Source organism: Spea bombifrons, chromosome 4, assembly GCF_027358695.1.
Source record: "Spea bombifrons isolate aSpeBom1 chromosome 4, aSpeBom1.2.pri, whole genome shotgun sequence".
NCBI lineage: Eukaryota > Metazoa > Chordata > Amphibia > Anura > Pelobatidae > Spea > Spea bombifrons.
In genome coordinates, this window is record NC_071090.1 from 74,685,251 (window position 1) to 74,713,039 (window position 27,789).

The 27,789-nt window shown below is 41.1% G+C and overlaps 1 protein-coding gene across 1 annotated transcript; it reads right to left on the reverse strand.

Moving 5' to 3' along the window:
* Positions 1-7,199: 7,199 nt before the first annotated feature.
* On the reverse strand, positions 7,200-18,758 carry ANXA2 (annexin A2). The gene is made up of 13 exons (XM_053464620.1): positions 18,663-18,758; positions 14,963-15,021; positions 14,413-14,515; positions 13,129-13,223; positions 11,847-11,960; positions 11,136-11,226; positions 10,726-10,805; positions 10,333-10,392; positions 9,946-10,039; positions 9,631-9,726; positions 9,399-9,457; positions 8,376-8,498; positions 7,200-7,412 (listed from the first exon to the last, which is right to left on the reverse strand). Exons 2-13 carry the CDS (start codon positions 15,008-15,010, stop codon positions 7,353-7,355), a joined length of 1,023 nt encoding a protein of 340 aa, XP_053320595.1. The 5' UTR covers positions 15,011-15,021; positions 18,663-18,758; the 3' UTR covers positions 7,200-7,352.
* Positions 18,759-27,789: the final 9,031 nt, after the last annotated feature.

Below are 27,789 nucleotides of genomic sequence, written 5' to 3' on the forward strand. Positions count from 1 at the left end.
TCTCCCTTCACTATTTATTAGGAAGGACCAATGCTGGCAATGTGTAGGTCCGAGCTGGACTCGTGTAAAGCATATACCGTATTGGCTCGTATATAGGCCGCACCCTAAAAGTTTGGTGCTTTTTAAAAGAAAAAGTTTTTTAATAGACATGCTGCCACTGTCCCCCCCCCCCCGGAGAAATGCTGCCACTGTCCTCCTCCCCCCGGAGAAATGCTGCCACTGTCCTCCTCCTCCCCCCTGAGATATGCTGCCACTCTGCCCTGCCCCCCCCAACTTACCAGAGCAGACTCCCAGGTGTCTTGCGGGGCCGGCGGGGGGACATCTACGCAATACGCGTATACAACTTCCGGTGCCGGCACTCAGCGGATAAAAAAAGGACCTCCCTTGGCTATAAATGTCAGTCTTTCTCAGGTGAGTTGCTGTTTGCTGCCATTGTTTAATGTCACATGGGTTCTCCACCTATTCTACCTTTATATCCTTTGCAGGATCCTGCAAGATTTTGGCAGAATCAGTCAGAAATCTCTATTGGCCAGGACCCCATTCTATGTATTTGGTGTCACTGTACAATAGCAGAGAAGAGTGAAAATAATTCAGATTGTGGGACACATTTTTTATGTCGGCCATCTGAATATTACTGGTAACCTAGATGTTTCAAACGCACTCCATCCTGAGAAATCCTGTTTGACGCTTCTGTTAGTGTTTCAATAAAGGATCTCTACGTTGTGCTTTTTCCAAAGTTAAAAATATTAAACCAGTGTGCACTGGTTTTTTGTAGCTGATTTAAGGTTGGCAGCATCAAGGTAATGTCCAGGCTTTCATGTATTATATAATATATCAATGCAGTATTTTCAAGATGTCTGACAAATCTCAATAATATCTAGAATACATGTTGTGTTTGCTTAGACTTGATGTATACATTTGATGCATTTTGTTATTGAGTAATATGGTAAGACACCTCGCTCATGCGCACTCGTGCACACTCACGCGTGCACACGCTCTAACTTATCTGTGCCTTATTGTTAAGTTGCTAAATGTTGATGAAGCTTTGTGCGTGAGTGACGAGAAGCGGAGAATGTAAAGATAGGGAATGGATTAGATAATGCGGCTCTGAGAATCTAAGCTTCCACAACCCCAGCATTTTAACCAAATACCTCCGAAACTATTACAATGGTTACCAAACTGTCCAGGAAGCTCTGATGGCAACAGTTTTTTTGTTTTTGGGATGGGATAAGGTATTGCTTAGCTTTGTTAAAGACGTTTGTTGGAAACCTCACCCTTCTTGGCAGACATTGCCCCTCTTTTGCAAGAAGCATTATTCTAACGTTTAATTTCTCGAAAGAATGGCTAAAAAATAAATTAAGACAATACAGTAAAAATATATTTATATACCTCACAACTCTACAGTACTGTGTAAATTAAGTGTACATACAAATGTCATTTTAATAGAGGTTTGTATGGATAGAAGCACACTTTGTGCCACATATTTTATTTTAAGGACACTATTCAGTTTGAGGTTATGGAGGCAATGTGGCTTCCATGGCACCAAATAACGTGTGTTGCATTCAATGACTTTTATTTTATCATAAAAGCTCCTAAATAAGACATCAAAGCATAGATAAATTGCAAGCTGCAGGTTTAATATTTTATTATGTTTGCTAGGCTCCTGTAGCTCATTACACAATGCATTAGGCCAAGAGCCTGGAAACTGTCAACACTAATGATATAAAACAGCAAGATTTCAGCGCATACCCAGCAAACACCATTCCAAGAACACCTATCTAAGGTAAAAAAAAAAAAATGGGGGATTCAGTCACTTTATGGTCATATATTTCCTAGCATGCCACTATATCAAAAGTATCCCAAGTTTGGCAAGTCTCGTCTAATTTTTCATGGCCATGTTGGTTACCTTGCTTATCCTTCTCTGGATGCCCCCTTTCGGTACGTTGTGCTTTTTGTGCCAAACCTTAGGATTGAGCAACCCCACCTGTCACACATGTGCCTCGTTAATGGTGTCCAGAAAAGTCCTTTTTAATTTCAATTGTTCTAGCAGGTACCGGGACTCTGAATGGCTTTTTAGGTTGTGCGCTCCCCTTTATGTATAGAACAAATTATATTCTATACATATTATATTGATTTTGAGCTTTGTTGTTCTTGCTGAATAATGTTTTGATTGTATGGAAGCCATATATAGGAATATATTAAGGAGAATTCCATTGGTGGCTGCGTTTATATGCCTCTTTCAAACATTTAATTAGAAACTCCTTTTATATGAATAACTTCGGTACCAGTCCTAGAGACTGGTACCACCAATTGATCCACATCCATGTATCGATATCTTGACATGCTCTATGGTCAACTCTGAATGACTTTGCGAATAAAAGCATTAATCGTATTTTCCACCTCTGGTCTTCAAGGCTACCAGGAATCCAGAGTTTCGTAAGTTTGATCTTTAACTATTACTGTCACTGAGCCTTGGTGGCACAAGCATATACGCAAATGTTTTTGTGCACTGAGATCTGTTGGGGGCGGGGGGGGGATACCTTACTCTTAAAACACACGTGCATTTAGCTTACCTGCAGGTTTGGCAAGTACTGTGTGTAGTATCTTTTGAACTGGCAGATAGAGCTGAAGAATAAAACTATTTTGTTTTATCTTGCTTTGATGCCACCTTGTGGACATTGCAGTTTCCATATTACTCTGTGTAGAAAGAAATTGGCTGTAGAAAACTGATTTTACATTAAAAGAAAAAAAAAAAGTCAGGATTTTTGAAAATTGGGTGTAAGTCTACTTCTCGCGTCACCCCTCGTTCTTCTCACCAAAGGTTAACATAAATATTATATATAAAACTATATCAACATAAACAGATTAGCCTAAGGCGAGTCAAGCAATACAGTAGTATAGGCAGTAACCATGAGTCCCTTTTATCAATGTTTAACAAAAAACAAGTATTTTAACCCTTCAGTCCCCTATAGATGTACCGGTATGTCCATAAAATGCATCTCAAGCATCCCCTATGGACGTACCGGTATGTCCTGACCTTCTTGCAGCGGCAGGGACACATCCCTGCAGCTACACAGGAAATCAGGCTGTCGTTTTCCAGCCTGGACTCCCCCTGCCAGCAGATGCCAGCATTGCTGGCTTTGCTACCCGATCACCTGTACCAGCTGCTGGCGTAAAAGCCGGAAACCTGTTACAGGTTTAAATGCTCTTCCGGGTCGCATCACTGCTGACGTCACCCAGAAGGTTATCTGAGGACAGGATATCTCCTGCAGCGTCTGTCTAGACCCTGCCGGTATATCCGGTCTCTCCGATGATGTACTGATCATGGAAACTGTAATCTCTTTGCAAGTCTGTGGGGACTTTTTTTGTTTTATTGTTCTTCTCAGGCTTCTAGCTCTCTCCATATATTTTGTATTCCCCCCCCCCAAATTTTGTGGGCAAAAGGAAGCCTACAGAACGAAACGTCGCAAATTGAGCCTCTGGGAATTTTTATGAATATGCATGGTCTGTTTTTGTTTTTACCCGGATGTCAGGGCTGTGTTGGCAATTGCCCCCTAGGCTGCCCTGTACCTGTGCCGGCCGGATGCGGCTGCGAGCGGGATTAAATACGGCCGTCGTGCCAGTAGGGTAACTGGCGGGGGCGGTCCACCCCGGGTGCTGAGGGGTGCCGGCACGCCTCCAGAAACTATGTGCGGCTGTGGCTGTGTGTTGGGACTTGATGTCAAATCCCGGCGCACAACACTGAAGCCACGCCCACTGTCTTCCGCGCTCACTTCACCAGAAGAACGAGGAGGAGGAAAAGTGACAGAGGAAAGGTAGGAAAATATTCAGGGAGAGTGGATTAGTAAATGTGTGAGAGTGATGGGTGTTATGCTGTTGTTTATGCTGAAAGTTTGTGAATGAGGGTTTCGTGGGGGTGGCATAGCATGTCATAGGGAGCCTGTAATCACATTCCTATCATGCCCAGAATCCAGCATGTACTGGCTGCCTAGGCATGATAGGAGTCTGCTGTTATCAGTTATATTTTTGTTGTCCAACTTTGGTGTGTTAACGCTTTTATTAAAAGTAAATTACACACCAAAATGGGACAGAAAAATTCAATAACAGTATTAAAATATATATGATTGCTAACAGTAATCACACTCCTATCATGCTACGTCAGCCAGCACATGCTAGAACTTGGGCATGATAGGATTGTGATTGCTGTTAACAATTATGTGTGTGTGTGTGTGTGTGTATGTATGTATATATATATATATGTGATAAAAAATAATCGGCCAACTAATCGATTATTAAAATAATCGTTAGTTGCAGTCCAAATATATATACACACACACATATATATAATATATATGTGTGTGTGTATATATATTAGGGCTGCAACTAACGATTATTTTAATAATCGATTAGTTGGCCAATTATTTTGTCGATTAATCGGATAAAAAAATACATTATTTTAAATTGAAGAAAAATTGCAATAAAAAACGTACAATTTACACTTTCATCTCTTTATTGCAATGGCCTCTCTATTCACCTTCTTATTTTACTGACATAATAATAAAAGCTACAAGAACCCAAACACTGTGTTTCTCAAACTAGGTTTTGATACAAAGTTATTAGTAAATATTAATTCATATGTTAACTATTTTTCATATTTAATAAAAACTGAGAAAAAAGCCTTGTTTAAATTTTTTTTATTTACCAAACTGCCCCCAGTTATGCACATCTGACCCCCAGCTTGCCACTCTGCCCCCATATATGCCTTATACCTCTTATATGCCAGATTCCACTATGCCCCCTGATATGCCGCTGTGCCCCTGATATGCCTTATACTCCTTATATGCCAGTGATATGCAACTGAGCCCCCTGATATACCTTTTACCCCAAGATTTGTTTTATGCCCCCCTGATATGCCTAATATCGATGTCTTATACCCCCTATATGCCACTGAGCCCCCTGATATACCTTTTACCCCCAGATATGTTTATGCCCCCCTGATATGCCTAATATCCATATGCCTTATACCCCCTATATGCCCTAAAAATTCATAATACCCCCCATACACCACTATAACTCACCCATACACCACTCTGGCTCCCCCATACATCACTTTGCCTCCTCCCCCCTCCCATACATCACTTTGCCTCCTCCCCCCTCCCATACTCCACTCTGCCTCCTGTGAACCTCCGTTTCTGACAAGACACCAGGGAGCCGGGTAGAGAGGCAGAGTGGCGTATGAGAGGGGGAGGAGCCAGAGTGGTGTATTGGAGGGTGGCTCCCATACACCCCTCTGACTCCTCCCCCCTCCCATACACCGCTCTGCCTCTCTACCCGGCTCCGTTACTGAAGGCACTTTCACTGCAGCTTCATAGAAGCCACAGTGTAAGTGAAGGGCAGTAACGGAGTCTGTCTGTGCGATGCAGACCCTCACCGGCTATCAGAGAGGATGATTCTCTGTCAGCCGGTGGGGGTCTGCATCGCACAGACAGACTCCGTTACTCACCTTCACTTACACTGAGGCTTCTATGAAGCTGCAGGGAAAGTGCCTGTCAGTAACGGTGCCGGGTAGAGAGGCAGAGTGATGTATGGGAGGGGGGAGGAGGCAGATGGGAGGGGGAGAGAGACGGAAGTGAGAGACCGGCCGACAGTGAGGGGAATCCAGGTCTCCTGCAGCGTTGCGGGGGATCTGGATTCCGGTGTTATAATCCGATCTCTGTTTGAGATCGGATTATTATAAGGAGAGGAGTTTTTCAGAGCATTTGCTCTGGAAAAAACCTCTTTTTATAATCGATAAAAACCGATTCGATTAATCGATGATGAAATTCGTTGCCAACGATTTTCATAATCGATTATTATCGATTTTATCGATTAGTTGTTTCAGCCCTAATATATATATATATATATATATATATATATATATATATATATATATGTGTGTATATATATGTATATATATGTATATGTGTTATTGATTTTTTTGGTCTAATTTTGGTGTTACTTTTTTTTGGTTTTGGCCAAGTGAATGCTGAATTTTCAGTTTCAGTCCAGAATTTTCATTTCGGTGCATCCCTACTATATACTAAGCCAGTCACTGAAGTGGTAGGCTTACACTACATCAATGTTTGGCTTAGTTTTATAGGGGTTGTACTGCAGTATTGTCAGTGTCTGGCTAGTGATAGGCACACATTGAGGGTGGTAGACGTAATCCCTAAGTATATAATAAATTATGCTGTACCACAGTCAATGTGTGCCTCAGTATATAGTGATGGGTGTTATGCTGTACCACTGTCGGTTCGTGCCTCAGTAAATAATAACTGTTAACCTGTACTACCGTCAATGCCTGCCTCAGTACATAAAGATAACAGTTGTCTTATACCACTGTCAATGTTTACCTCAGTGTATAATGATAGATGTTATGCTGTACCACAGTCAATGTCTGCCTCAGTATACCATGTTAACAGTTATCCTATACCACTGCCAATGTTTGCCTCAGTATATAATGATGGGTGTTATGCTGTACCACAGTCAATGTCTGCCTAACCATAGAAACTATGCAGTTTTCAAGTGTGTGGGGGGAGGGGGGGGTCTGCCACAGGTGCCAAATACTCTAGGTGCGCCCCTGCATCGTGTGGCAGTCAGGCCCAATGGCTGTGCCTCAGGTCTTCGTCCTAAGTCTTAAAAGGGGTGAGATGAAGAGCTGAGGCCGGCCGCTTTAATTTCATTAGGTGCCGGTGGAGTGACTGCTGTACGACGGCTGCTTTCAATGTCGCACGGCGGCCGCTTTTGGTGGCGCAATGGGCCACTTGACTAGACTTGCCCCCCAGGCCTTAGGCTGCCAGCCTTCCCCTGCCAGATGTCAATCACATCCCGTAGGTTATTTATGCAAACGCTTGAGTTTCATTGAACAAACCACCAGTTGTAGAGAAAGGGTCTTTAACTATGCCAAACTATGTCCAAGATTTTCTAGTTCCTGTAAATGCCTTTGCCCCAAATGATTAATTCACCAACCGTCTCAGCCTTCCATACAGGGCCCTACTGAGCTCTTTGCAAGTATTAAAGGTAGCTACACATGCCTAGTGAACTGATAGATATGCTTTGGAAGTAGAGTCCACAGAGCTTAGTCTTTGCGTATAGAGATGTGCCTAATATATTGCTAACGCACTTCGCTAACACACTCGAAAAAACAAAACCAAAAAAACTATCATAGAACAGAGTTTTATTGTTTGGTGACCAAGACAGGAGCAGCTTTTGGCTCAGGAATGTAAAAACAGCACACGTTGAGAATGTACACAGTCGGGTTAAGCGGTGAGGCATCATACGATAAGGGATATGGCAGGGAACTTCCTAGGGTCTCAGTCATCTCCCCCACACAGGTTTAGCAGGGCACGCTGGTAGTCTCCCTTTGTGTCTTGCTGCAAAGAGAAAAAAAAAAATTGTAGAAATATGAACTAATTCCGGGTTTGTACTTCTCATTCTTTATTTCTAGGACCAAATACTCAACTGCTTTAAGCTACAACTCATGCTAATCGGCCTAACGCTTGGGAATCTGAATTCTTACACTTTTAGAAAAACTCTAGCTGCTGTAGAAAGACTGTCCCTGGTCTCATTATTCTAACAACTAAACTGATCAATGCTACGGTTTGAGCTTTAGGATAGTAGGGATGATAAAGAAACCAACATATGCATGATATGCCTAATGATTTGAATAAATGGAATTAGCAGCCTTTATAAATACTGCAGGGGTTGATGTAGCTTTAAATAATGTTAAACATTTAGCAGTCCTGTTCTCAACTATCCTCGTGTGCATTCCACACAAATGTTACCAAGACCAGCAACATTACAAAATTAAGAAACGATTGCCAGTCCAACTAGTGATAGAAGTATCTCCTGTAAACATATCTTCACATGTGCAAGAATAGGTTTTCCAATGGTGGAGAGTAGGCCTCTGTCCAGGAAATAGCCCAAAAATATACGCACACATGCACACACCCCCTGCATTTTCTGATGTAAAATACCGTAGACAAAATATCATGATCTGGAATTTGACATAAAATGTAGAAGGTATTTTATATCAGAAACACAGCTGTGTATATTTGGCGTATTTCCTGGAGAGAGTCCTACTCTCTACCATCAGTGGTACTTATCCCCGAGGACTGGAAAATAAGCCTATTCGTTCATTATCTGTTCTAATAAAGCATGTCGAAATTGCAAACAAGTCCAAATACATTTAGCATGTATTCCTCGTTGGTTCTGTTGCACTGTACCACTTACTGTATAAGACCAGTCGCACAAATTGCCCCTGCGAAGTGAAAAAAAAAAAAAAGAAAACGCCCTGAAAACGGCATTATGTATATCCTGGTTGCTGAAGCACTCACCCCAATAAAGTAGTGCAAGGATTTGCCGTACTTCTTCTTGAATTCTGATCTGATTTTTAGCATGTCTAGTTCACTTCGGGAAACCATGATTCTGATCAGAATTTTGTCTTTGGTTCCTTTGCCCTGGAAGAAAAATGTTTCAGGGAGAGGCGTTAATTGCAGGTCACTTGACTCTGTTTATAAGAGCAATTCTGGGTTTAACCATTAGATGTGCGGTAGTGAACAAGGGGAGAGCGCCATGCATTAAATGCCCCCTTGCTTCAAGCATCGCAGCATCCGCTACACCATGCTCTGCTGGAAAGCATTGGGTGCTGTATTCATGATGCTAACCCTAGGTGCCAGGAGGTGGTTTTCTAGTCACCATGGTGACCTGGCGCCCAGGGGTTGTCGATAGCATTACAGCATAGGGCTTAGTAAAGTGCTAATCCCGACCCGTGCCTCTGACTGCACTCCTGGAACAAATGTCTCTATTGGTCTATTCAAAATTATGGAGGTTAACATTTTTTGCTCATAAATATGGCTTGTTTTTGACTTTTTCATCCTGCTTATACATGGGGAACTGGGATAATGTGTTTGCCTATTACAAGCCTAATACTCCATCAAATTCCATAGTGCTGTACAATGGGTAGACCGGACGTAACACATAGTATATAACAACAATTTAACTGGCAGAAACAGATGAACTATCTAGAGGATTTTGGCTGTTTACCTGGACACACTACAGCCCATAAGTGTATATCCAATTTAAAAAGGACAGTGTGCTACTATGTAACTGACTCAACAGTGAGTACAGTTGCTGTAGGTTAAAATGAAATGTTTAATGAGCCGCTATGGCCACTATTTTCTGAATGCATATTCCGATCTGTTTTGCGTGGCCTCCACCACACACACAAATCCGCGTTGAGCAGAGGAGGATAAAGGAGACATAAATCCAACACCAATAAAAATGAATGCATCCATCAATTTGAAAAAGTACATTTTGGTTCTCTTAAAACCTGGGGTAAAATAAAATACACATTTTACCTTCATAGAGTCATGCAGTCTGTCGGCAAAATACAGAGGTTTGTTCTGGATGCACTGAACTGGAGCAAAAAAAAGGGCATAATTGGATTACATGTGCAGGTTTGGTAATGTTATTTGTTTAGTGTGATTTGCACAAATTAGGGTTTCAAACAACAAATGCTTAATGAAACAGAATCCAAATGTCACCTGTCCTACCAGAAAATCATTCCACTGAGTTAGGACTAAGACTCACCAAGATTCAGGAAAGCGTTTTCCAGGTCACCTTTCACTTCTTTCTTGATGCTTTCCTGCATGTCATATGGACTGTAACTCTTGTACCTTTCAAAGACTGGAAAACATGAATACCAACATCATTAACAGCAGTACAATTGTTACTCATGCCAGTCCATTGAAACACTGCTTGCACTGGCATTCAGTAAAATAAAAAAATACTGCTTTATATACTGCACATCAGAGATTACGAAGAATACTAAAAAGTCAAGAATAAAGCACAAATGTGGGCGCCAACAGTAAGATTCTTTCAGCATGGATTTAGTTCTGCACGTACCTTTCTGAAGGTGAGGAATGCTCCTTTCTGTCATGATTGTAATCCACTTGCTCACATCGGTTCCCTTCCTCTTCACTCCAGCTTCATACAGGTCCTATTGGCAAGAAAGCAGATCGTCAAAGTTGAAAAGATAGTCCTTTCCTCCTACATGATGGTATATGATGCATTTACCCCTTCTACATCTGAGTAGTCATTTAATCTTGAACTAAAATGCATTACTAACACACTGTTGCTTGTACATAACTCCATGTGGCTTTATAGTTGAAGTGTTGCAGGAAAGAGTGTCAAGTTAAAAGCAAGCAATGTCAAAGAGGTTTTGTTGACAGATTTATCTATTTCAGTCTACAAGAATCTGCAGTTTTATTAGCACCCGCATAAAGCACTTACCCTGGCGTCTTGGTCAATCTTTTCATAATCCACCACTGAACCCTCTTCCTGTCGCTTGCCCTGCAGGCAAACAGTTTAGACAATGAAAACTGACACTGTACCCAGAACAGTCAGAGAACAGGAAAGGGTTATACAATTAGTGTTTTATAAAACTAGATGATGCTGAGAGGGAAACCTATAGAAAACACAAGTTTTGTTTTTGAATATTATGATCCAGTGCAAGTTGCTGAAATATCCCAATACCAAGTGTAAGTGTGTTTTTATATATTTCCATATCGGCGTGATTTTTTTTCCTGATCTATAAGCCACTAACAGGTTTAGAAGATCCATGTTGAGAAGACTGTTGTGGCTCCTTGCCACACACTACTTTGTACCTGCATCCCCATAGCTCACCTTGGCAAGAGCCACCATTAATTTACGGAAGTCACCAGATGTGTCGGAGACTATGTCTTTTTCTAATTCTGTCTTGTATACTGCAACATACAATAAAAAAAAGGTTTATTAAAACTTCAAGGAATGTTTTATATGCAAATTACATTTCAGTTTAACTACTACCGATCATCATTTAAACATAACTAAGATATTATCATTTAGAAGCAGATAACCTTACAGGCGGGTAATGTAAAGGAGGATTTAACACACCCGATGCCAGTCGCTAATACTACATGGTCCCTTCATATACAGGCAATAAATTCTAGAATAGTGTAGTTCCGCATTTCCATCACTAGGTGGGTCCCGAAGAACACCGAGAGGCTAGTGGTTGTGAGAATCGGCTGAAACTTGTATAAATAGCATGCACTCACACTCTCTGTAAGCAGCCTGGATGGCGTGAAGCTCTTGGTTTGTCCTTGAGCAGATAATTTCAATGAGGGTATCTTCATCTGTCCCCAGACCCTGGAAGAGGAGCAGGTGTATGGTTATTTTATATAGAGAAGCTCAGATCCATTTAACACGCTACATCCAGCTTAACCCTCTTATATAAAGAATCTGAGACGGTCCCACTGCCTTTTCTCCCATTTCCCTGATGCTTATAGGCTCAAAGGGAAGTGGAGAGCACTTAGCGCAGTCCTGTGAAGAAGTCTTCTCAACTCCACATCCATGCATGTTAAAAAGAGGAATGTTCATTACACAATTAAACCAAGGTTAAAAGTGCAAAAATGGTCGGTGGAGATTGGCTTGTTTGATGCAAGAAGAGTTGGGTGGAAATTCCGTTTCATATCGCCATACATCAGAATGGGTAATCTTTAAATGTAGAGATTACGACCGCCATTACATAGTCTTCCCAATACTCTTGCAGAAACTGACAGCTCACTCTTTAAATTAAATATCATCTTTCCCTCATGAAGCCAGATAAACAGCATCTTGTTTACTTCATACTGACAAAGCAAACAATCAATATGCAGGATCATAACCGTTTACTCTTCTATAAACCCTCAGGCGTCGCATGCATTTTTAAAGATAAAACAAATCCACAGTACATCGACGTCACCCGTCACCATCAAATAAATTCTTACTTTCATGGCAGATTTCAGCTCCGATGCGTCATATTGTGGTCTGGTTTTCATTAGCCCCAGCATTACTGTCTCTAGGTGACCTGAGAGAGCACCCTTCAGCGCTGATGGCAGGTCCTGCAACAAAACAGATACGTGTCAGTACTAAAGCCTCTCCTTTCAAACAGAGATATACAATGCGGTTATCCGATGATCCAGAAAATATAAAAATAGAGCAGCACATGAAGAATATTAACTGCTACACAAGTGTTAAAACTTGATCGTACAAGGAAAGCAAAACAACTTTGCAGCGTAGTTCACTTGGCTTATCCTAAGTTCTGAGTGCAAAGCCAGAGGCCAATATCAATGTAGAAGGGTTAATTATCCATTGAGCAGCCCGGTACAGTAAGAGTCCAGAAAGTGTGAACGTGAGCTTGTGCTGAATAGCTACTGTTTACTGCCGCGATCAGCAGCTCAAATATATGTGATCAGCAGCTTAGTAAACTGCTGCTTTAATAATAAGAAGAATATTGATATATATATATATATATATATATATATATATATACATATATACATACATACATACACAAACACATACACGGAAGTCATGCATAGATAAGCATTCACTGTTATGACAGTTACATTCTCACATATAAAGTATGGGACAGGAAATCACAATATCGAAAGCTACAGCCGTGCAGCTCTTATCTGTGACACTGTTATCTGCGTATCTTAGTATTGGCATACGTGCAAACCTTAAAAATGGATTACAAAGATTAAATCTATAATATTTATATAGTGTCTCAGTTTGCACCAATCATTTTTAATAATTTGATTAAATGGCACATGAGCAGTGGGAATTTTCCGAGTGTGAGTGCTCATGAAAACACTCACACAGCGAGTTGAACGAGAACACAATTTTTTTTTTTTTTAGTAAAATAATTTTCTTAGATTTTTTTGCAACAAAAAATGTAGACAAATGATAACTGCGCACACCCTGTCCTGAATTTCATAAAACAGATTATGCTCCAGTTGGATACGGTCAGCTCAAATTTCTCGACCCAGATCTGGCATCTGGGAGACATTTCTTGGCAGCAAACATCTGGTTTACAAGCAGATTTTTTTTACAAGGCAAATAGACTGCTTGCCAGAAAGTCTGTAATGCGCTAGATTTTATAAGTAAAACCAGAGGCTGAATGAAGGCTTCAAGACATTCTTGATATATATATATATCTATATATATATCTATATATATATCCTCCGTATATGTAATCTGCAAGCATTGCACAGATGAAACGCTTACCTTCTTAGTTCTCCTCTGGTAGGCAAATGCTATGTCTTGTCTCTGCTCATTACTGCGGTTTGTTAAGATGTTGATTATAGTTAATTCGTCCACACCTGTAAGAAGGAATTATTTACAGTCACAAGTATGCTTGAGGGGTATGTTGGTGCTTGGGTATTAATAAAAATTCATATTTCCGAACACTATCCGTACCCTTACATGAAAAGAAGGTTTCTCATGGAAAATGTCTAAAAGCATGTACATGGAACACTAGCTGCATTACATGTTGGATACTGGAGTGGAGGAAAATAGGTAACCAGAGAATATGTATGAAGATCTTTATTCAAAACATGAATTCATGGAGTATTGATTGCACAGAGCATGGAACATCACATCCCAGAATAGCTCCCATAATTGGGTTTAAAAGCCAGACAAGACCGTGGTTCACCACTGGTAATTGCAAAGGCAGGAAGGAAACTTTTTAATGGCCATCAGCATGCAAACAAACTGGAGACGGCATTAAATATAGAATATGTAAAGCAAGCAAACAGACTATGAAGGGAGCATTAACCTTTTGAACACTAAAGTAGAAGAAGACATTGGACTGTCCACCTTTTCACATAAATGGCTTACTGCAAAAAAATATCAAAATGAAGGAATAAGGGGCCGTTTCTAGCTAGCTTTTGTTTCCTTTTATAATTTCCCATGGCACCGTATGGCAGGGGATGTCTATGGAAAAACGGGAGGGGGCTGCTTAACCATGAAAGCCATCACCATGGGTCCAGCCTAACAATTGGAGTCATTTCCATGAAATACAGACTCACCAGCAATTCCGAGGAGAGAGGGGTGTAGGGAGAGGCACCAAGCCAAATAAAACAAACTGAGAAAGGGAGGTACAGGCGGCAGCGCGGGACAGAATGTGGAGTACCGGGACAAACAGTTTCTACTTAAAGATAATTGGTTGCATAAGTGTGATTGCCTATACAAATCACTCATTTTTGCGCAATGTTTGTCAGTTATCCTTGGCTTAAATAAGTACCATCAATGGTGCCATATCCACAGAAAGGACTCATATTTATCAACCACAGGGCAAAGATACATTTGGATGAAGTAGGGCAAAAGAAGCAACAGGGGACTCATATACTAAAGCCCAAGTTGGACACTGGCTAAAGTGAAGTGTGAAATATCGCCCCGGGGCGTCAGACCAACTCGATTTAAAACTACGGGGGAACAATGAGGACTCAACACAAAGTTTCCATCATGGCTCCTAGATAAGTCTGGATTTTGTGACCACATTACACTAACCTTTTGTCTTAATGGCAGTTTCAATGGCCGCAGCATCCTTATCTGCATCAAAATTGGTGGATGGTTTGACTGTCCCACACTTGGGCAGGCTTTCACTGGCTTGCTGAAGGTGAGAGAAGGTGAGACGATCACTCACAACACACAAACATCGCTCATAAAATCACTGCACTTTCTGCCTGTACATAAATTATAAATACGGATGCCCATCCTGTACGTAATTTCCTATTATTATAATAAAGACTGCTCATTTTCAATACACAGTCCTTCAGCCATTAGGATGAATGTCAGCACTGTGACAAAGGTTTGCGACTGTACTCAACTCTAGAAATGCTGACTCTTGACTTGCAGGTAACGAAACTTAACACATAGCAGACCCACAACACGGCCCAACGTAGCTAGGTGTTTCACTTAAATCTTCAAGATGTAAAAACAAGAACATTCTGGCCATGATGTTGCCTTCATAGTATTATTACTGGACACAAGTTATTTTTATACAGAATTTCCTAACAGTAAACTTTATCCCCAGAAGATCCAGTGCTCAGGTACTTACTCCTCCTTCCAGTGTGAGCTTGCCCAAGATTTCATGAATCGTCGCCATCGGAATGGATGCTGAAATATTTAATAAACATGATTTAGAAACACAGGGAACACGGGGCGTAACTTTAGGAATTTATCTTTGTTATACCTTTAAAACTAGATTTATGCATGCTTTCAAATAAGAATATCTGAGTTGATCTGAATCACACAAAAAAGTCAAAATATTTATAAGAGAAGGGCGACATATTCATTTAAAAGAAGCAAACACCATAAAGTACAATACAAAGAAAAACACAAAACATAAAAGTATTTGGCTTTGGGTGAGACGCTGTCTTCGTAACTAAAAGAACTGGTCATCCAAAGAAGACAACGTGTTCACACACAGGTATGTTTAGAACTTCCTCTGGAGCTTATACCATTCTTGAAGGACTGCCACATGTATGTCTAAAATGTCGCTGTAGGCATGATGACTTTATGAGTGGGAATCAATCGTTAGACACACTTGAGCGTTTTATTCATTTTGCTCTAACGGGCTGAGGAGCAATCCATGTAATGGTAAATAATCTGTAAGGTATGGAACACACAGGTGTATGTCGGTGTTCCAAGGTGCTTTCACAAACTTCAGGATACATTCGCCCCTACATTTTTTTCCTCTAACAGCAACGTAGAGCTTTGAGACATGCTTTTACCGTTCCTTGCCAGTGTCATGTTTGCCTGCTAATCAGGCTAGTCGTATCATAGAAGTGGAAGATACCGGGTGATTCTGCAAATGGCATAGAATAGAAAGGTGATCTTTGTTATCCAAGACGTGTGATCTTCAAATGTACAACATTGGAAATCCAACAATGTAGAAGAACAAGGAGCACTCATGTCCTCTGAGAAAGGTATTCCTGTTCAGACACGTTGCTCAGACTGGTTAATATTTGTCTAATACAATAATCTGCCACAGAACTTGTCTTCCACAAAGCCGACTGCAGAATTTCATTGGCGCTGCCACATGCCGAGGCTCAACATGGGTGCGGTCTTGACAGGCGAGCATTACCAATACATCCTGTTCTTCTACATCCCTGACAGTAAGACAGACACCTTAGAAGGTGGCAAAACCTACTACTTTTAGTGTGAAGAATGTAAGAAAAACCCATTTTTCAGCACCACACCTTTATACGTGGTGAAGTTAACATGTATTACAACATACAAGCAAGGAGTCTAGTACTTTGAGATTATATCAGGTAAGAATGGGGAAATGGCCTTCTATTCCACACTTTGTATTAAAATTAACTTTATCCATATTGGACTCCGAGATGACCAAGAACATCTCAAGATGGGATCTTAGAAAGGATGCAGGGCCATATCTGCCTGTATCTAATGTCCTGATAGCTGATGACAGCAGACCTATATTAGTAAGCAACGGGTAAATGATGCTGATATTACAGTACTATATTTACATGACCAAGAACGCTAATTAGCGATCATAGAAAGCAACAAATTAAGAGACTAAAAGGTGAATGATGGCTTAAAGCAACAATTATTATATGTTCCTCTCCAAGAAAAGTCAAATTTAAATTCAGCACACATCTGTACCAGCACATACCTACAGGGGAGGTGGTGCAGCGCAACTACTCCACCTAACAAAGGCAGCTTTCAACACGATAAACCGATAAACAGATCAGGAGACCATTTCAGCATCCTATCCTCCAAAGTGGTTAAATTCCACCCACTCTTCAGTCTAAGCAAAAGCTTAGCAGGCTCCATGCCAACCTTCACCCCACCCCAGCCATTAATCACTCCGCCACACCTACCCCACAACTCAAAGGCGTCTGTCTCACACACATCCTCAAATTACTTTGCAGAGAATGAGATCTGAAAGAAAGCTCTCATTCTGGTGGTAAATAGGCGATCGTAACATGAGGTTTTACATTTTAGGCCAATGCAGAAAAACAATCCCAACCAGTCTGAGGAGTGTCCAGACAGGAGAGGAACCCATGGCATTAAAAAGTGTCTTCCACAAATCCAGCTCCATATCAACACCTTCGGAGTCATATCCTGACCATTACCCGGAAAGGTTGGCTTTAGCTAATGAGATAATAATGGTCAATTAAACCAGTGAAGGTCTGCTTTCCCTGAATGCAGAAATTTATTTCTGCGACAGTAGTTCTACAACATGTAGCATTAATTGATCTCACCGAGCGCAAGTAAGAAAGGCAAAGCAAGAAATGAATGGCAGCGCCACACCTTGAAGATGTGCATTCCCCTCCCACTACGCACAGCATCATAGCGTGACTCCAGTGACTCTACAAACACACCAGCCCCACAGTCAATGCAATTAGACACCCCAGGCCCAAAGGCTTGAAGGACACCGGTGTGGTCCACAGCTAGCCAAGACCCATATAAAAGGTCCTTTTTTTTACAACAATCAAGACCCTTCCTGGGCTTACAATTGATTCTTACACCATATGATTTACTTAAATAATTCACATCAACACTTAACATAACTATTTTTTAATAACAATACTACATATAGTTTGTACTTAGTGTAACTGATGTGAAAAAATAAAATATAAAACAGAAAATATTTAAAATATAAAAGAAAGTAGAGCTCTGTGGCAAAAGGTAGCAAATCCAACAAATGCCGTATCCCTTCTCAGCACCCCACCCTAGTGGTGCAATAACTTAATGGTGAACAGTAATCACGCCGACCCTGAGGTATATATTCTTATGTTATACATAAAATGCTGGGTTTAACACAATCTGGGCAGAAAGATTTTGGGGTTAAGTTACACGTTAATGTGTGGCACTTATGGAAATGATGTAAAGAAACAGATCTGCCTTTAAAGATGATGTTTGGGGCAGGGTGGACATATGCCCAGAAGACATATTTTCCAAAGATAAACACATCTGGATCCCAGACGTCTGGAACAAAAACATGGAAAACGCTGCCAGTCGCTGTATGGATCGAGGGAATGATCCCGCTCACTGCCTGTACGTTGATCTTTGCACAGAAGTGCTCTTTAACTATATCATATGTTACATATCATACTCTTTAACTCTATCATACAATATGTTACATGCCAAGAGGATCCAGATGTTATAGACACCATGGACACCATACACACAAATTTAGCCAGAAACGTAGTCATCAACAAACAAACCATTTAGAATTTAGCCATTACTAGCAGCAGACACTTGTACATCATCTCGAATGTTTTAGTAGCTGATGCTCTAAAACCTCTGCTGGAACTCTTCACCTCGGATCCACAACTCTTTCTACAGGTGTAGAGAAAATGTGGCTGATGATCGCTACAGGGCTAAGAAGTAGTTAAAGGCTTCCTCGATCTGTTACATTGTTTTGGTTTTAGGGCACCGATCCCAAGAGGATATGTAGTGCACCTACCGAGCCAGGAAACTCCACCCGAAGTTCCGTTACCGCTATGTAAGAAACTCTGTACATCGCCCAAACTATAAGCGAACAGCAGCAACCTTATACATGCGATGTATACATGGGATGTTCTGCACCTGCAAACTACCCGAGGGGCAGCAAGAAAACTGCCACAAGGAGGGTGTGACTTCTAGGGTCCCGGGTTGGCTTGGAAGAAGGGCCACTTTATCAGTGATGGGGGTAAAGAGGACAGAGCCTCCGGGTTACGTGTGCGGGATGTGTGATGAGGGTGAGTAAGGGGCAGGGATTCGCTGTTAGGTAGGAGGGGGTGTCTTACCTGTGCCTCTGCAGCTGGAGACGAGAAGCGGCTGGATGTGCAGGGAAAGAAGTGAGCGCTTCACCAGCCGGGCGTGGCTTTTAACAGGCAGCCACGTGTAAATCTGCCCCATTGGGGGGTACGCCCTCTAAGACCCGCCCAAAGTACCCAACCACGCCCTCCGTACCCGTCCTCTGCACCGAAGAAGCTTCCCTTCAGGTCACCCACCGCCCGCCCTGCAGCCACTCCTCGGAGCGAGTACTGCAGTGGGCGCCACACCCAGCGTGCAGCGTACAGTGTGCAGCGAGGACGACCGAAGGCATTCGGTTCTAGAAAACAAAAAGCCAACATGTAACATTGTGAGTAAACACAAACAATAACGGGCACATTTGCGTTCATACTCACAAAGCTTCCAAACATTTCCAAAAAAAGTATATACTATATATATATATATATACCATATATATCATACATAATAATGGGACCTTTGTGGATATGAATGCTAATGTGTCTGCTTATTGTTTGTCTTTACATGTCATCAAAGCTGTTTCTGTCCTTGTGTTGCTACATTGATACATATAATGCACATAAATGCACTTAATAGACACAATTATATACATTCATACAGAGATATCCCAAAGTAAACATACACACACACACACATAATAAACACCAGAGACAACTGCCTGTTCCCTTCCAATAATGATTTCGAATCAGTATTGTTCTTGTTACTATTATCTTTTATGTATATAGCGCCAACAATTTATACAGCGCTTAAATAACTTAAGGGGTATGATACTATCCCTCTCTTGTTCATGGTCAGAACTCACAAAGCTTCCCTTTCCATACGGATACGACGTTCGTCGCTCATATATGAATCATGTTTTATCTCCAGACACCTTCTGAAAACACACAACCAATATAATGACTCACACAATAAGCGCCAGATAAAGTGCTTTAAGTGTTTTGTCGTTTGCATTTTTATCAATGGGCACCTGCAAACTGTTAGGATAATGTCAATATAAACGCCCATTTACCAAGTTTATAGAATTTTTATACAGTGGCTAAGCACCATACTGTGGACATGAGATGGAGATAACATTTAGGATTTCTAAACCCAGGGGATCTATTACAACCCAATCTTTAACAGAAGTCAGAAATAGAGTAATTAATTATATACATGCAAAAGAAAAAATGTTTACAATCATAAAGTTATTATAAAGAAAGAAGGGACTACAAATGTTCAAAGCTAACATACCCATAAACTTTACATAAACTCCTTGTGATGGACCCAACACTTTAAATCATGGCAACAGATTATTATTTATTGTTTTATATAGCGCCATCAAATTCTGTAGCGCTGTACAATGGGAGGACCGGTCATAACAAGTAGTATGTAACATAACAAATTGACTTACAGATACAGCAATGTAAGCCCTGCTCAAACGGGCTTACATTGGACCATTACCTCCTATCCAGAAGTAATTCCTAGAAAGAAGGATGCAAAGCCACTACAACCAGGACTCTCCTATCTGTTATGCAGCAAGATGGGTATGGCATCACGCTACGTCTACCTGTGAACACCTGATTCTCCCACTTTCATGTAGCAATAAAAGATTATGTTTTGAGAACGCCCTCTCAGTAAAATATAAATTAAAATATTTTCTATAACACACATTTTGACCCACTAGGTACTGTTTTCTTTTGCCACTGTTAGCAGTTTATAAAATAATATTGCAGAGAAGAATATTTTGGCCAATGCACTGTGCTCCTTTCCTCTCTGCAGTAAAAACCTCACATATTATTTGAGCTCTGCCCTTCCTTTCCCATGCTCCCTTGGACAGTTGGAGCCAACCATAGGGTTTGTCAACAATAGGGTTGGGTAACCTGTTATCTTCCAACTTTTGACGGTCTACAGTCATTTGGGATCTAGACCAATGTGTTATCATTCTCCCTTTCTGGATCACATTCTCTTTCAATGTCTCGTTACCTTCTTGGCCAACTGCTTCCGTGTCTCTACAGCTCCGCTTCTTATTCATGTTCTTCCTCTTATTCATCCTTCTTTCTTCTCCAGTGATCTCCTACATTACCATGCCATCCTGGTGCTCACATGCTCTTTCACAGTCTCTTACACTCACATTCACTCTTATCCTGCTCTCTCTGTATGTCTCTCTACCTTCTCCACCAACTGCTTCCATGTTCCTGTCTCCTTGCTGCGTAGCTCTGCTTCTTCTCTTGCATCTACTTGTTCTTCTGTCTTCTGTGCTCAAGGAGATAGGGACATGGAAGCGGTTGGGGGAGAAGGTAGGGAGACATTTAGAGACTGTAAGAGCAAGAGAGAATGAATGAGGGTGAGTAAAAACTAAATTCAAATAAAAATTCTGAAAATGATTTGCTTAATCTTTCGTTTTTTGGGGGGGTCCCTCCTTGTTTCAGGACTCGTACAAATCCAAATGCACAAGTCTAGAAAATAGTAGCACTCTTGTCATGTTCTTATGTTTTCTGTGTCAGGACTACTGTCTTTCCTACACATTCTTTAAAGAAGGATCAGGTGCTTTCTAAAACTCCTCCCAGCTCTTCAGATGGAAGCACATTTTCAAATGATCCTTCAGTGGGACAAGTGAATTCCTACACTAGTACCAAACAGCTCAATGTTCCTGTTAGAAATGGTAATACAATGTACATGTGCACGAGTTTTCGTGCAAAATAATGAGATGGCCTCTATCTGCATTGAATGTACATGTATGCAATTGAACGCACGTAAGCAATGGCTTATCCATGATGTTCATTACGTTTTTGCCACAATACCAGCAGATTTCAGCCTCACCTGCAGACACCATTTGTGGAGGTCTTTGAGGTTTGCTAAGCTTTTGTAGTGTTGCTTCACATAAAGATACCTGATAGGCTGAGGTGTGATTAACTCTTATGCAACAGAAGTAGTAGCATTCTTAACAGGTTGGTGTGTTTTGTGCTTTTGGGTTCCTGCCAGAGGACTGCCTCCCTTAGACATTCCTTACAACAGGAGTGGGCAAACTGCTTCTCTGCTGTTGTCAATATTACCCTTCATTCAAAGAGAGGCTGGCTGAGGGTCTGGGGAATTGTACACAAGCTTGACATACAATATATGTAGATAAAAATGAGATGTCCAAAAACATCCAAGACTTTCTACACTTTCTGCACTACTTTTCTTCAGATGGAAGTAAACATAAAACAAATAATAAAAGATGTATCTGCATGCAGTGTACCTGCAGGTACTTGATGCACCATAAGCGCACAGAAACAGTTCTTTATAATGAAAAACACGGGCTAATGAATAGTTTTGCTACAATCGACTTGTTCGTTATTTGTTGCCTGGAGCTGGTGTCAGGGAACTTCAAACCCCTCCCTGAGAGCCATCTCCTCATATTGACCTTTCTTGAGAATCTCTCATTGTAACCTACAATCTGAGCCAAGGACTTCCCCACCCAACAGGCAAACTCCCAGCACAGGAACACCCCTACCCGTGTCCCCAGCCAAAAACAAGGACCTCCCCTTCTATGTTTTAGCAATCCAAGCACAGAGAACAAAGGAATGTTCTGTGAAAATCACACTAAAATATATCAACCAGATAAGCCTGTGCAGCCCATGAGAAATATACTTACAATCTTACAGCTATGCTAAACATGGCCTGGGTATGACTTTTCTAACAAAAGTAACCATTCTAAATACAAATGACATTAAGAGTAGACTATTGGGCAGGTGGGGCTCATATGAGTGAATGTCTTGTTCTCCCTGACTGATGCTAGAAGATACCTGACACTTGCATACACATACTTACACTGAACATGTATTTAAGAACAAGAAGCAACATTTATCTTTAAAACTGTATGGATACAATAAATATAAACAAGCCATGCCTATCACATAGCAATGAATACTCTACTATCAGGAACTATGAGCTACTGCCAACATAAGCTGCGCTGAGACCAACAACACAGGCCTGTCCCAATAGGACTGAAGAGTCAATGATCCTATACATAAAATATATGAAATCTTATGGTATGTCTAAGGAGCAATATAGTTGTAAAAAATCTGGATAATACTTATTATCCAGTTACTAATACGATGTAAATGGATAATACTAATTATGAGACCATATCCTGGAGCTAAAGAAAAAGAAAAGTCCAATCAACAATAGAATTCAAGGAAGGCAGTTCATTATAGGCACATACAGTAGATATAAAACAGGGAAGGCCAGACCACATGTCATTTTCTACTTGTACCCAGCATTAGTTTTTACCAACAGGAGCATGTATGGGAGAATTAAAGCACCAGCCTATAAAACAGATGTACTGGCAAATAGTCAATCTCCAGATGACCCAGGAGAAACAAATCTAAGCTTATCCAATGACTAAGTAGCCCCTTGAAATTGTGAGTGCAAGGCTAGGAAAAATCCTGGGCACTACCACATTAGAAAATAAATATCCAAATATCCTAAATTTAGTAGGATGGGTGATGCATTGGAGAAGTAGCTCTACAAAAAAAGGCTAATACCAATGGTGAGAAAGCGTTCTGCTTAATTGCAGGTGGAGACCGGATTTGTTTCTGTAGCAGTGATGAGCATTATCGCAGCATGACACATAAGTGTACATACATTCATACATTGTATCATAGTATCAATTCATTATTAATTCACAGTTGTACTTGTCCCAGGCTAAATATGTTGACCACTTTAACTACACAATAAATGCCATGCGCTTGCAAACTTGCTGTGCCTTTTCATGCTTTGAGTGGTGAGAGGACTTATGGAGAACCATGATTATAATTTTAACGGGCATCCTGGAGATTGGGAAGCACAATGAGTCATGTTCTAAGAATCACTGCTTTGCAATATATTTTACGTGTATTTAGTTTAATGTAATGATTCCAATTAGTACTGTTTTATCAACGGCACCTGTATAAAACAATGGTTAGTGACATTGTTTAAAGGGGCAAACAGAACATGGCGTACCTGTCCTAAGCTGTATACCGCCTGCTACTGAAACAGTTAATTAGACTTAGGAGAAAGTATTCTACAGGGAAGTATTGGATCGGTAGACGTCTTGCACAGCCCTGCCAAATGCTTTTCTCTGAGAGATCACTTTTAACTGTGTGAGGACTGGATCACACATAATCAGGCATTCATGTTAGGTAGGAAAAGACAATCTTTATGGTCAACATAATGGGAAGATAACAAAAAACTGACAGGGAATGTAACACTATTAAAATGACACAAATGATACCCATGACCCACGTCTCTCTTACCCTACCCAATGAAACCCAAGCAGGAAGCTCAGAATTTTCATCTAAATTTGGCTTTCTCGCTTTGTGACCCTCTCTCACTCTCCCACCCTTTTATTTTTCTCCGGTGGTCCGCCGCTTTAGCCTGGCCTACTGGAGCACTTTTACATCATGGCAGAGCCTTGGTGTCCACCACAGGGGCAACTTCTTCCCCGACTGGAGGTTGTCCCTGTGGTGCATGCCAAGGCTCCACCCTGATGCATTAGTGCTCCCCGAGACCAGAGTAATACAGGGCATATCCAGAGAGAAAGAGAAGTGCAGAAACGCATCTCTTTCTCCACAGAGCCATCTGCATTATTCTGGCCTCCTAGGACAGAGTCTCAGTGCACACTACTGGGACAGCCTCTCCCCCATTAAACCTGATGCGGAAATGCTCCTGGAGACCAAGGTAATGCAGCAGATCCCTGGAGAAGAAAGAAGAATAAAGAAGCAGAGAACATGAGGAAGAAACCAAGAACAAGAAGCAGAGCTGTGGAGACATGGAGGAGGTTGGCTGGGAAGGTAGAGAGACATTGAGATATAGTGTGACAGAGAGAGAGAGTAACAGTGACAACAAATTTTGTTTCCAAATGGAAAATACCTGCCAAATTTCATCCGGATCTGAAAAGGCAGGAAACTAAATTGATCCTCTGACCTCTTATCAGCCCTTCCTTTGCTTGTGATAGTCTTAATGCCCACTCCAATAAAGCTGAGGAATTCAGCTGTAGACCTTCCCAGATAGTTAGTATAGCCCACTCCGATTTACCCAGATGTGAGTCTAACATGGAGTATAAGAAGGGGCCTTTTAGAAGAAGATATTTTTCTGGGTCTGGTAAGTGTCAGCAGGGCAAGCAAATCTGATGGAGAGACAGATAATTTATCTCTCTACTCTCCCAATTTCAACTGGATAAACTTGATACAAACAAGCAAAAACCATCTAAAATATTAACATTTTTAACCAGGGTAATATAACGTTATAGACTTAGAGTTAAAAGAGTTTTACGGGCCAAGACTGCATTAAAGAATTGTACTGTCCTTTTTTTTAAGCCACTTTATTTTCAACTGGGATAAATAAAGTTCAGATTTGTGCATTGTGTGAATCGTTTTTTTTTTTGTCTTTTAACTAAGAACGGGGTATCTACCCTCCATCTCATATGCATGCAAGTAATCATGCAATACTTCATAGGAGAGTTCTGCCTATTTTTATATATGAGTAATTTTACTTATGCGCAAAACTAAATCCCCAGTATTAAATTTGGTGGTATGATTAAAAAAGGTTTCAGAACACAGAATTTAAAAAAAGGAAATAACTTAAATGCATGGAAGGGCAGGCAACGTGTCACTAACCAAAAGCCAAAGTGTGGGCAATAGCAGTTCTTTAAGATGATGCCCTACTCCACCTTGTCTTTGTAGAATGACTATTTTATATGATGTCTATTTCTTTTGTAACACAGTGAGAATAGGGTATGTACATGTTTCAAAGGACTAAAGGATTGTAAGCTCGTTTGGGCAGGGCCCAACTTACCTGTTGTTTCCGTAGGTCAAATTTCTATGCTATATACTACTTGTTATGTCCGATCTACCCATTGTACAGCGCTACGGAATATGATGGCGCATATGGCTATCTTGCATCTAAGAGGAGATCAAGCACTGATTCAGGTTTGAGTCTTTATAGCAAAGGAAAAATGGGTAAACTAGACGGGCCAAATAGTTCTTATGTGCAATCAGATTCTATGTTTCTGTAGAAATACTGAAATACGTTCATGGGATCTATTTACTAAAAACAACGTATGCAGGAGAGTTGAAAATTGGTATCACTCACTTTATCAGGGGTAAAGCCCAGTAAGCTTGTTCGGCAGGAAGGGCCGAGCTGGCCCTTTATAGTTCATAGTTAACTCAGTGAAGTGAATTGTAAGCTATGCTCCCCTGTTACCTATGCATTACGCGGGGTAAATGCAGACTTCCCAGCACAAGATCACTGAGGTTTGTCCTCGAGAGTCGAAAAGAGGGTCATACGCTTAGCTGTAATTTAAATAGGTTTTACTTTACTGAGAGGGTGGTAGATATGTGGAACTCGGTCCCAGCATAAGTGGTAAAGGCTTTACTTTACTGAGAGGGTGGTAGATATGTGGAACTAGCTCCCCACGGCAAGACGGTAAAGGTTTATACAGTGAGGGCATTTAAACACGCAGGACAGTACAAGGGTTGGGGTTTTTACAACAGGGCAGACTACTAATTGTGTCACTAGGACAACAGTATGGAAACTGAGAAAACGCAATGGAATAGAAGTATAAAGAAAGAAGAAGGGGCACACATGCTCCTAAAGGAAGATTTGGCAAGAATATTGACCTAAAGCTTCTGCTCTAATAGGAAACCCAGTCAAACATAGCAGAGCACTAAAAACACTTATAGGTTCAGGCACTTCTAGGATTTTGGGAACCCCAAATAGAAAATGTTTAGAGGATTTCCATCACATTAAATGAGTTATTTATACAGAAGGTCTGGTAGAAGATGGATAAATATCATGATAACTTCCCGCTGTTCTTTTATATGTACCCCATAACTAAAGTTAGAGAAGGGGGTGTAGGGGCTGTTTTCAGACCCTCCTGCCGTGAGGTGACAGACAGAATAGTGTCCGGTCTGTTCGTTGTGAGCGAGTAGGTCAATGGTCCCTCTCAGCTCTGTGCATTGCTGTATTCCCAGCAGGCGTGGAGACGTTCGGTGTGGGGTGAAATACTCCAGCATGTTATTTCTGGGAGCAATTCAGCAGAAATATCTTGGCTGTGAGTCATGGGGATATTGAGAGGTGGGGCCGTGAAATCCATGGAATTTGATCTCAAAACACACTCCTCATCTCCACACAAAACCTCGGTTTATGGTGCGGAGAAATCTGGGCAGGTATGGAATGCGAGAGGCGAAAGATTAACCCTTCTACTGCCAGCTGGCTCCACAACAGTTTAGAGCAGTGCAAATATTTGAATAGATCAGGCTTTAAACAAAAATCCTTGTCGGAGCTGAGAGAAACCAGAGAAAAGGGTTAATGGTTGGAGGTGATTTGGGTGCATTTTAATCCTCAATAACAGATGAGACTTCAGTCTGACCTGGCCGGAGTCCATGCTTCACAAGGAGCCAAATGGCATCAACATAACTCAGTGTAACGGGTCAGCAATAAAAGATTATAGACTGTAAACTTGTGAACAAATATGATTGCTGTAACTTAGACGCTGTATTGTCTTTTTGCTAATAGTTGTATCGTTGCGTATTAATTGAACAATATGTTACGTATCCTACACTTTCACCTCCATTGTTCAGTGAGGTTTGTGATGCCGTCTGAATTACCAAAACATGTTCAGAAGATTTCTGAGAGAATTTCATACATACATTTTAAACGTGTGTTTAAACTTAATATAAAGTTGCAAGATTGTTAAAACAGTTTTTTTCAGTCATTACTACAACATCTAGACTTGTGCACATGAACCAAAACTGATTCTGACAATTTTTTCATTTAGTTTTTGGTCCATTGGTTATTGGACATCAAATTTTGTTTCCTTCCCTTTTGGTTCAGACAAAATTTGGAGGGCTTTTTCCATTCAGAAAAAGATTGGGTGTTAACCAGGCCTCCCAGGGCGCTTCTGTAAAAGGACAGGGTCTCGGCGCACATCCTCTCCCCCCTGATTGGAGGAAGAGGTAGGCTGTCCGAGTGGTGCGCGCTGTGCCTCCACACTTTTCCAGAAGTCCTCCAAGAAGCCAGAAGAACGTATACAGATCTGCAGTGAAAAAGACAGGCAAAAACTCTTCTTTTTCCACTAATCCGTTTGCACTATTCTGGCCTCTTGGAGCCCTGGCGCGC

What these genes read in the sequence shown, in the direction of transcription:
- ANXA2 (XM_053464620.1), bottom strand. Translation starts at nt 15,010, where the DNA reads ATGGCGACGATTCATGAAATCTTGGGCAAGCTCACACTGGAAGGAGGA. An exon ending in AACTGCCATTAAGACAAAAG is followed by an intron (nt 13,224 to 14,412) that starts GTTAGTGTAATG and finishes TCCTTCTTACAG; the next exon opens with GTGTGGACGAATTAACTATA. An exon ending in CATTCCTCACCTTCAGAAAG is followed by an intron (nt 9,727 to 9,945) that starts GTACGTGCAGAA and finishes CATGTTTTCCAG; the next exon opens with TCTTTGAAAGGTACAAGAGT.